At 37.8% G+C, this 12049-nt stretch overlaps 1 protein-coding gene across 2 annotated transcripts in view; it reads right to left on the bottom strand.

The window, feature by feature from the left end:
• Positions 1-12049, bottom strand: part of prkcbb (protein kinase C, beta b) — a 131133-nt gene that overhangs the window by 10176 nt on the left and 108908 nt on the right. For both annotated transcript variants that reach the window (XM_016514677.1, XM_016514676.1), the window contains exon 16: positions 10129-10269. In XM_016514677.1, coding sequence (XP_016370163.1) covers positions 10129-10269 — 141 coding nt within the window. The remainder of the gene's footprint in view (positions 1-10128; positions 10270-12049) is intronic.

The following is a 12049-nucleotide window of genomic DNA, read 5'->3' as shown; positions in this document are numbered from 1 at the left end:
TGGAAAGATTCCATAGATGTTAGAGGTAATTCAAGGGATCATAAATGCCAATAAAGAACCTTTATTTATAAGAGTATACTCAAAAAAAATTGAAGTCTGTCATGATTTACTCCCATTCATGTCATTCCAAAGCTATATATTTTTTAAATACCTTCCTCAAAAACAGCAAAAAGCACCATAAAAGAAACATACAGATGGTCCATACAACTTAAAGTGCTATATTTGAAGCCATATGATCTCTAGAGAAACAAAATTTAACTCATTATTCACAGAAAATCTTGACTTCACTGAAAACACTTGAAAAGTAATGATATCTGATTCATGTATAAATAATTATTTCAGTCAGATCTTTTATTTATTTTTGAAGAAAATAGAGGAGAGTAGAAAACTGACAGGCTGAATGATTCAAAGATCTGTTTGCAGTGGTTACCAGCTCACTGGAGGGGAAGATTATCAGTGAATAATGACTTCAGTCTATTCATCAAGCAATCATACTGCATCCGAAGCCATATGAAAAATAGTGCACGAGTTGTATATTATTCATTTTATGGTGCTTTTGCATCTTTTTTTTTTTCAAAGCTTCAAGATTCAGTCCCCTTTCATTGTAAAAGAGCAAACAGAACATTATTCAAAATATCTTCTTATGCATTCCACAAAAAAGTCAGTCAAAGTTTGGAACAACAAGATGAGTAAATGATAACAGAACCAATCTGGTCTATCTAATGAAGCCCATTGACCAGCATTTTTTCACTGGTCCACCAGCTGCACCAATATGGGAATTCACATTAGCCAAATTAGTAGCCCGAAACTGGTCTTTCCATCATGGCATTGGGTGTAACTTGGAAAAATATGAATTCATGGAGGCGCGTGTGAGACCTTTACACTCATACTGATACAGAAATATGTTCCAGATGTCAATGGCGTGTTAGGGTGTCATTCATGATGCTTTTGAAAACAACAACAGTGAAAACAATAACAACAGCATTAATGCCACCACAAACACATACGCTTCAGTTCAAATGTCAGCTTTTGAAATTCCAATGTTCTATTGCACTTCCAGTGACATTTAAATAGCTCGCTCATCATAATGGTAAAAAACAGGTAAGTCCACGCAAGCGAATCTGTAAATGAGAGTGAAATCCTTTGCACTGTTCACACATGCGGACACCTTTACATGGAGAGCATTGATCAGTGGCAGTCCAGTACCAGATATCAAAACTCACCTTTTACAGCCCGTCATGCAATATTCATCAATAGGACTCAGAAGCAAAGTCAAACCATCAGAATATTCCAAACCTGGCCAGTTCTCTACCTCTGGCCCATGATGAGGTATCTCTGCAACCTCTCCCTTGGCAAACAATACAGTCGGAGCAGCCACAATGAAAGAGGAAAAACTGGCAAGTGGTGAAAATTAGAGCTGAGACAGCTCACGATGTGATGCATATTACTGTTCAACATATGCATTATTTTATAACAACATATTGTGGCTGCATATTTTGTGATGTACCATGCAGTCATTAGTGGAGAATCAACACCAGCACTGTAGATCATATACGATGCACATGGATCAAACACATTACATACAGACCCACTGCATAGGACAAAATCACAAGCTTTCGACTTCACAGGAGTTCATCATTTCCACCAATCAGAGTGAAGACCTTGTGAAAGTCTATATAGGGTTCCGCTTCTAATGAGCACAATGGGAGGGCAATCAACTTTGGGTCCATTCACTACAACTCCTTCAAAATGAAAGAAATTTACTTGCACAAAACTTGTCATCAATATACTATTTTTTTCCCATTTCCACATATTTTCAGTTTTACAGCATTACATTTAGTGAACTTAAACATTTTTTACAAAAAATAAAATAAAATAATAAAATAATGGAACTATGCAACAGCCAGTTGTACAGTTGATTAATTCCAAGTGGTGGCACTTAAACTAATGTGAATAAATCATAATCTAGATCTAATTAATCCAGTACAGAGTGCTCATTTCTCACCTCACTGTGTGACATAGACTACTGTTCAGAAGAATGGGGTCGGAAAGATCTTTTAATGCTTTTAAAGAAGTTCTTATGCTCACCAAGGCTGCATTTATTTGAACAAAAAAAAGCACTATTACATTTTAAAATAACTGTTTTAACTTAACTTATTAATAATGATAATAATAACTTATTCATGTGATGACAAAGCTGAATTTCAGCAGTCATTACTGATTTGGTGCACTAGAAAAATGTCTTCTTATTAATTTTGTGGAAATAATGATACCTTTTGTCTTTCAGGATTCGTTGATGAATAGAAGGTTCAAAAGAAAAGCATTTACTTGATATAGAAATACTTTTTAACATTATAAATGTCTTTACTGCCACTTTTCGATCAATTTAATGGATCCTTGCTGATAAAAAACATTAATTTCTTTAAAAACAATTTCTTTAAGACATAAAAAATCTTACTGACCCCAAGATTTTGAGCGTAGTGTATACACACATGCATTTATGCACAAAAAAGTTTATAATCCCTCACTGCATGATTGACAAAAACATGTTAAATGATCACTTATCACATCCTTAAGACAGCCTGCACCTGAGTTCTAGGTAAACAGAAGCATTTGTAAGACCAAACCCCTTCAAATAAACACTCCCTACGCCACTGGGCAGCCCAACAAAAGCTTGAGCCTTTAAAAGCCCCACTTCATACAGCATGAAATGACCTCATTTTCTTGACTGTACCATTAGCCCAGAATCCTTAGCGTGGACCTGGCAGCAAACACAATAGCTTTAGATGTGCCTCTGCATTTTCAGCAAGAGGATTCTGACTACCATGTGAATGATTTACAACCAATACATCTTATATAAGACAGAGGTGCAATCAAAGCTCAGACTTTCTTGGCAAGTTCACTCACTACCTCTAAATACTAAACTGCCACACACACACAAACACACAGAGTGACAGAGAGTGAGAGCACTGAGGCATAACATCTGTGTGTGGGAACCATTAAATCACCCCGCGCAGCATCTGTGTACCTCTGCATTCAGAAGCCCCTCTAATTTAAACTCAATTAATGGTCCCATGCAGCAGCCACCTGACCCGTCGCCCCGCCGCAGATGCATTAGTATTTCCAAACGCGATCAGGGGAGGCTGTGACTTATGGATCTGCCCGCTCGCTGCCATCCGTATGCCACCTAGGCAAGTGAACCCACAGAGAGTCGAACAACCTGCGTCTCATCGGCCCCTGAAAATTGAGGGAAAAGCTTTTTGGTGTCCTCTTAAAATCACCTGTCCACAGTCATTAGCATCAGGGGGCCACATCCACTGTAAACAGCCCTTGCTATCAAAGACACACATGTGACGAGCGGCTTGTCTGAAGACCGCTGTGCTAAACACTGCCCATTTACAACTCTCTCTCTCACACATGCGTCCATCGCTCACTGACGCAGACCTTTTCTCTCTGACACACACTCTGCTTTTATTTGTGAGAAAAAGTGTTTTCCCTCTGCTCGCTCATATCTCTGAGTGACTGCTGCACATGGGGATGAAGGGAGAGGGAATGAAAGGGAGAATAATATTCTTTAAAGCAAAAGCTACCAAGCATCACGCTCACACAGCCCATAGTTGTCATTTCTGACTACGACATGCACTCCAAACTTCACTCTGGACAAAGCCTGATCAAAAGACCATAGCTGGACCCCAGCGTGAGATGATGGAGTCCTGGTGGCTCCACAAGACTTCTTTACTTGCTTAAGCCCTAAGATGCTTTTATCCATAGCCATTTACAGTATATTTATTACAGTGACAGTCTCTAGAGAAACCAGAGGTTATATATACACACACACATACACGTTTTATTCATTTCTATATTTATTTTATGTACTTTTTAAGTTTATTTTTTACCAAGGTTGCCGTAATATTATGAAATATTATCACAATTTTAAATAATCTTTTTTTCAGTTTTAATATACTGTAAATGTAGTTTATTCCTGTGATGTTAAAGCTGAATTTTCAGCATCATTACTCCAGTCTTCAGTGTTGCATGATCCTTCTGAAATCATTCTAATATGCTGATTTGATGGTCAGGAATTTCTTATTACAATCAATGTTAACAATAGTTGTGATGCTTAATGTTTTTGTATATATATATATATATATATATATATTTTTTTTTTTTTTGACGAGTAGGAAGTTCAAAAGAACAGCATATATTTGAAATAGAAATCTTTAACTTTATAAATGTCTTTGCTGTCACTTTTGATCAATTTATATTTTATTTTTTGAACAATTTATCAAAGTATTTTATAAATATTTATGTGTGTGTACCTACTTAACCATATTTTGGGGAGAAATATGTACGGAAAAGTGAGCAAAACCTGACAAACTCTCCAAAAACCTCCCTTTGGGGACGTCCTCATTTGTAAAACTGGTATAAAAATAAAGTAAATAAAAAATAAAGTCTTTTTTTTTTTTAACTTGTGAAAATGCAGAAAGTTTTCTGTAAGGGGTAGGTATAGGTGTAGGGTTAGTGTAGGGCAATAGAATATAAACTAAATCTAAATTATAATTCAAGTAATTTTAGAGTTATATTTTAATTGACAGAAAAAGTATTTTTATATGTAATAGCCTATCTATCTAATTGTATCTTAATCAAATTTCTTACAATTACATTCAATTTATTAAAAGCTTTGAAATGTACAAATTGGGTTAGGAATATTCTGCCAAAAATAACCATATCAATTAGTGAAGATTATAAATAACCACTAATCTCACATCCTGGCATAATGACTTGGTCCTTGTCATTTTTTGTAGCTCGCCTACATTTGTTCTCATTCACTTTCACTGTACAGAAAAGAACAGAACTGTATACTAACTAGAGAACTCTTTAACCTGAAAGACTTTCTTGGTGAAACAGCTTCACTGAAAGCTTTACCATTTTACTGGTGATCATCAAAATCAACACTCAACAGCATTTACCAGCACGGAAGCCTGCTGGTATCAGCTGGACTTTTCATAATGAATCTGTCACTCTCCTCACCTGGCTTTGATCCCTTTTCACCTCCACCCATCATTCCTTTGTTCCAGCATGAGCAGAGCATGATGGACAGTGTGTGTAAATGAAAGGGTGAGGTTAAGGTGACCGTGTCCAATCTGCACCGACACAGAGAAGGTGCCGGGTGACATACAGGAAGTGAGAGTGAGCGGCGCTGGCAGCAAAGAGGCTGTCAGCGTTCAGAGATCCACTCTCCCGTGGCTGGCACATGCGGGCTGCCGCTGCCAGTCTTGTACCACGCAGGCAACAACAGTCCATCTGCTGCAGACACAGCCAGAGGCGTTCCACCTAGAGCTGGCTGGCATCCCAAGCAACAAATCAACAGTCACTTCTCACCTGCCACCAGATGATTCAACAGCACCAGCAGAGAAATGAAGAGCTCTGTATGGCGGCCCTCCCCTCGTTCTGCTCCAAACCTGAGCTGTAAAGTCACTCTGACTGTTTCGAGGCCCGCGTCCCTCTTCGCATCCCTTGGGTCCGATTCCCTAATCCACCTCAGCGCAGTGATCCCTTGCCAGACACTGCTGTCACGCTTCATTTCAGAGCCACAGGCTGTGATGTGTAGAGGGACATGCCATCCAAATCCTACGTCAGACTACCGTGTTTCCCAGCGGAGTGAGATCTGGGCGAGGAGGTGCTCAGCAGGAACGGGGCAGAATCTAGGGAACTGTCCTCAATGGCCAGCCTGCCTTCGGCTCTTTAACTACAGGCTCTGGAACTTCAAATGCACATATTAGCTTCGAAAACAACACCTAGTGAGCTTCCTCATTGCCTACATCGGCAGCTGCCTTCTCAGGCGGCATTGAAAGTAAGCAATTTTGAACACTACATTCACAAGAATGCACTCAAGAATCACATGGAACATTCATCTCACACTTGATAGAATAAATATAGACGACACAAGGAACAATGTGACACTATGTGACTACCAAGTATAAATACAACATTTTCTGGGTAAAATCATTTTTAATTATAAGCTTATTTGGATGCACATATCGGTCATAAGTCAATATTACTGATTCTTTTTTATTTTCTCATTTATTTACGGGGTATGTAATTGTGACATTCATTTGCATTTATTTTATATTACATTTGCCATCATTCACTGATTTAAAGGTATAATGATAAATTATGGCAAACTTTTTTGGACAAGTGATTTTCCACCTTATTTCAACTCATTTGAAAGTGAATTAACCATATTTCACACTGTATATTAGTTTGTTTGGATGCCTTAATTCACAAAACAAAAATGACAATTTTCATGTTTAATGTATTATTATTTTTTATCTTTGGACAAAACTGAATTTTTAATATTGACCATTTAAAAATACTTTTTGATACTGATACAGATAAATTTATTTCAAATTGTGGGGTGAAAAATCGCTGCAAATTATTCTGTGGATAAACTGTTTGAATGAATCAAACTTAATCACAAACAATTTTTGCAACCTTTTTGCAAACCAGTATGGCCAGTTAGATCAAGGATTTATCAGTAATATTTTTAGTGGGGCACAGTGATATTTTACTGGGGCTCATAAAAGGGTCTAGCAACGCCCCTGCAATGGCATGAAAACATACAAAAAATACATATTAATACATTGATATTGATAAAAAAAGATACATATTGGCAATCATTTTCAGTGCATGCCTAATTTTTAGTTTTGAATTAATTATATTTGTAAATCACATTTAACTTGTATATTCTGACATCCTGGATTTATTTCTTACTGTGTTTGTTGCAGTGCATTCTGGGATTGCCTTTGACTCCTTAAAATGCTGCCCCTGAATGCCTCTTACTGAGTTTTGGAACAGAGCTAATGTCTGTCTGCATGAATTTTTGGTCTCCACATGAGACAACACGAGTCTCATTCAGATCATAATTGCCTGAGTTTGTAAATCACAGTTATTTGAATGTCCATCAAGCATGCGGCCGTCGTCACGAAGAGGGTCTAAAATCATCCGTCTTTCTGCTCAGCTAATGACACCAGCACGCAAACATCCATCTGCTGCTACACAGGCAGCCAACACCACATGAACACTCCCAATCACACACAACTGAACAGTGAGCTAATGTACCTCACTGCTGTTTCACAGTATAAGCAAGCCTGAAAACTGGGAACAGATTTAGAGAATTTCAGCATTACAGCACTTGCTCATCAATAGATGTTCTGCAGTGAATGGGTGCCGTCAGAAAAAGCTGTGAAAAACATCACAATAATCCACAAGTAAGTCTAGTCCATCAATTAATGCCTTGTGAAGTGAAAAGCCGTGTGTTTGTACGAACAAAATCAATCATTAAGGTGTTTTAACTATAAACGTCGCTACCAGTCCATAATCCATGATAATGCTTCCTCCGCTGTGCTGCTTTCACATCAAAATCACATTAACATATTTGTTTAAAACTGTTTTGGATGGTGTTTGCTTGTAAATGGTACTTGATCTGTGGATATTTCTCTCCTGATTCAGATGACATGATGTTTTCATTGAATAAAGTATTATTATGGAGAAAGGACTCATATTTTAGCCGGTTTTAAAATGTCTTGATGGATTTCTTTATTGCAAACAGCTTGCTAACTGATGGACTGGAGTGGATTATTGTTATTTATTGAGAGTCCAAACATGTTTTTTTATCAGCTGTTTGGACTCTCTTTCTGACGGCACCCATTCACTGCAGAGGATCCACAGGTGAGCAAGTGATGTACAGTAATGCTAAATTTCTCCAAATCTTTTTCGAAGCACAAACAAACTTGTCTACATCTTGGATGGCCTGAGAGCTAATAATTTAAATTTTGGGATGAACTATTCCTTTAAATTATCTGAGAAAATATAGTAAAATAAAAATTTAACTGAATTACACTATATACTGTACAGTAGCATTGTTACAACTGGTTATGAGACAAGCAAGAACCAATGAGGTTTGACGCCAAAAACGTTGCTCTGTCAAAAACAATGGCTCAACCAATGGTGTGAATTTGGAAGTTGGACTATCTGTTTGCTCGTCCATTGGAGGTATGAAGGACTTTCAAGGAAACCTGTTTGAAAACCATCATTTTTACAATTCCGTTTGGTGACACTAGTGGCACAGAAATTACACACTTCTGCCCTTTCAACTAAAACTAACACATTCAATTCAAGTGCTAAAGTAAAACTTCCGATTTTCCGAACTCGGTTTTCTAAAATCAACAGGACAATCTGTTCTCAATGAGTGCACCGAGACCTCAATGCCAGGGAGGCGCTGCAGGAAGGAGATCATGTTTAACAGGCCAGTCTGAGTCCGAGCGGGAGGTCAGGAGGGTTGATGTGGAGGGAAGCACTATGCAGCACTGCCTGGGCAATGCATGCTCCATCTGACAGCTCACACACACACACACACACACACACAGACGCAAGAGAAGCTGTACTCATTAAGGATCTGACTGAGGCTGACAAACGCGTCGCAGCTCGGCCGGAGCCCTAGCGCACACACCACTAACGAAGCTAAGATGCTGCTGTGCCTCTTGCTGTGGTGTGAAGGAGGACATACAGACTCCTCATTACACCCTACTGCTCTCCACAGCCCTGAAAGTTTGACTCGTCATCTCTGTGCTACAGAACAGCAGAATTTGACTACTTTGACACTGTCTTCGAAAACTACGGGTCCAGTCGGCCAGTTTGAGTTTGTGCCGTTACAGGTCGCTTAATGTGATTTACACAAGTAAGACATTTTCCTGGATCAACATCCTTTGCTGGTCCTGAGACAACATTCCTTTTAACCAATCACAGCCCTCTGATATTAGGGTTAGGTTTATAGACTGCAGGGTTGAGTGAAATTTAGAATTAAAGAATTTTTTTTTAATAAGATTTAGAATTCAATTAAGCCCCACAGGATGTTGAAATGGAATTTTAATTTGAATGACATGAAGAATTTACTGTTGCAATTCAATGAAACACAAGTGTGTTGAATTTCACTTATTCCAATGCTATAAATATAATACTTGTAATTCAATCCAGTACAAATTTTGGTAACACTTTATTTTAAGGTGTCCTTGTAACAATACATTATGCATAATTACATGCAAGTAAACCCTAATCCTAACCCTAACCATATAGTAAGTAGTACATGTAGTTAATTAATATTACTCAGTACTTATATGTAAAATTACACTGTAACAAGGACACCTTAAAATAATGTAACAAATTTTGAGACAAAAAATAAATGATTTAATAATTATTGGGTAATTATGCCAATTTACTCCCTGAAATACATAATACTTTTTCTAATGTCTACCAACTTTACACAGATAACAAAACAGATCCTAATTTTGCCTTTAATCAAAAACAAATAAACAAAAGTCCAACACTGTTTTTGATTCATAACAGATTTTTACTTCATAAAAATATATACTGACATCAAATGATCAATCTATTGACTATATAACATATTAATATAATATTGCATGAACTATAGCATTTTAGAAAATGTTCTTTCACCATAAAAAAAAATTAATTAAATGAAAGTTAATTTATTAAATATATTGATAAACATATAAATTAAATACAAATGTCTACAGGTGACACTGATTATTCCATCATCTAATAATTCTAAAAATAGCCTGTATGTTGTATGAACATGATTATGAGTAATTTATACTCAAAAATGTATAGCAAAATACACTTATAGCAGTTGTATTTTTTGTAATTGAATTCCCTTTCGATTCTACTTACTGAAATTCAAATTGTAATTTAGTCCGAATAGATTATCTGATGAGTTTGAATCAAGTTAGGTTGAGGTTGGATTGGGATTAGAAATTTTTATAGGATTAAGAACAACAGTAGGGTTATGGTTGTTGATAAGAATATTTTTTCCAGAAACAACAAAGTATGTTGATGCAATTTTGTCTTACTTTGGTAAACCATGTCATGCATTATGTGTTAATTATCAGGCTAAAAAAGATAGGTAATGAAACTCGAATTTAGACTAAAATCTGAAATAACCACAAGGGTTTTAGATCACAGCAACAAGCAAGGAGTGAATGCAAGTAAGAGAGAGAGAATGTGTGTGTGTGTGTGTGTGTTAGAGGTGAGGTGATTGGCTGGACTTACGGCTTTTGGTTTAAACGGTGGCTGAACTTCCTTGTTCTCCAACTTTTCCCAATCCATGTAACGGAAAAAGCCGTGTTCCCTGATGTCCCGCTCACCCTCAGGACCGCAGCCCAGACGCTTGCCTGGGTGTTTGGTCATCAGCTGAAACAGAGAGGACAACACAATGGTGAGAGGACCACTGGTATATACTATGGCTGTCAAACAATAATAAAAAAAATCGAATTAAATGCATAATACACAGAATAATGAATCAAGTTTATCAGAATTAATAGCATATAATCTATATTTTCTAACAAAGGTTTTATTTACATTACAGCATGAGCCAATAGTAGTTTCCGCGTTATTACAGAATTTATGTACAGGGCATGAGAAATTCTTCATTAAAGGTGCTGTATGGAAGTTTTTGACTCTACTAAAGCATAAAAATACCATAATATGTTTGCAGATATTTAAGAAACATGCTAAGTTAACATATTTGTTTATCTGAAAAACAATGCTACAGTCAGTTATTCTCCTTTGAAAATGTGTGTTCCGGGCCGGAATGTCGGTCTCTGTTTTGATTTGTGAAACCCGCCCACTGCCAGTTTATCCAATTGTATTTCAATTGGGTAATGCACCCCGGGTTGCCAGTTGGCGAGAAACACAGCGTATTTCATTTCAGTCATGGAAGCTGGCAAACGAAAGTGTTGGTGTCGTCAATCTGGCAACCTGCGTGTGCGTCAAGTCTGAGGAGGAGGGACCGGGTGAAAAAAACCCTCTCCAATATTTTGAATTTGGACTGCAATACCTAGTTAAACCACTCGGTGTCAATCCTACATACAGCACCTTTAATATATTTAAATTAATATACAAGTGTATAGTAGATTAATGTGTAACACTAAGAACCCAAATATTTAGTTCAAAATACAGCCAGGGTACCTGCTTGCCCTACTCCAGTAGTGTTTTGTTCAATAATTTTAATGTTTTATGGGTCAAAAATACAAGTTGCATTAACATCCCTGGAGGGGGTAAAACTAAATCCACAGAAATGAGAATGTCATTACATTTTTAGGTCAAATAAATTTTACTTTGCAGTTTCAGCACAGCCTCTCTTCATCAACTTTCTCCGCACACCCATCTCTCTCCCTTTTTCCCCTTCACCGACAGCTGTTTTATTCCCCAGCAGAACATGCTATGTTGAATATAACAAAATCGTTTGGCTATTTTATTCCAGTGAGTGACTTTAGCGTGTGTAGGAGAGATTAGGCGAGGGGAAAAGCTCAACAACTTGCCGCTTTTTCTTCAGCGCCTCAGTGCGCTGAAAAATTGATGGCAGCAGAGAAAGTCTTTCCAGGCTCTTGTAAGGCATAGGTGGAGGTGGTGGAGGTGGGGGGAGATGAAGGTCTCTGCTGACTGATAGAGTCTTAACCCTCACTGGATCAGGAAGGGACTGGGCCGGGCCGGTCTGGCTGGGTTGGATCAATCCCTGACCCTGCATGCCTTCTGGACTCATGGCGCTTGCTAAGAGCCGTGTGCTCCACTGCCCTCTGAAGCTTTGTCATCATTGTCATCATTAATGTATACAGCAGAGGCCAGGACACGCTCACTCGCTGTGTGGCAGCTGGGCCATGCTGCCACAGAGACACAGCTGGCTAATTCTCTCTCTCCATTCATTCATCCATCCATCCAAATCTATCTGTCCAAAAACACGGCTAATTATCTCTGATCATGGATCAACATAGCTGTCCAAAAATATAGTCCTAACCCAATCCCTACCCATAATTTATTCCTAAAAACAGTGTGAAATGATAGCTGATTAACAAGGGTGTAGAAGCACCTAACCATGATCGTAAGCCTAAAACAGATATTTCCTGAAAAGTTATCCTTCAATTCTGATTGGTTAATTGGAATGTTGTACTTGCTGAAATCACGGTCACCGTGA

Source organism: Sinocyclocheilus rhinocerous, unplaced genomic scaffold (genome assembly GCF_001515625.1).
Source record: "Sinocyclocheilus rhinocerous isolate Xijiao unplaced genomic scaffold, SAMN03320098_v1.1 scaffold1799, whole genome shotgun sequence".
NCBI classification, from domain to species: domain Eukaryota; kingdom Metazoa; phylum Chordata; class Actinopteri; order Cypriniformes; family Cyprinidae; genus Sinocyclocheilus; species Sinocyclocheilus rhinocerous.
This window is presented reverse-complemented; position numbering and strand designations above follow the sequence as displayed.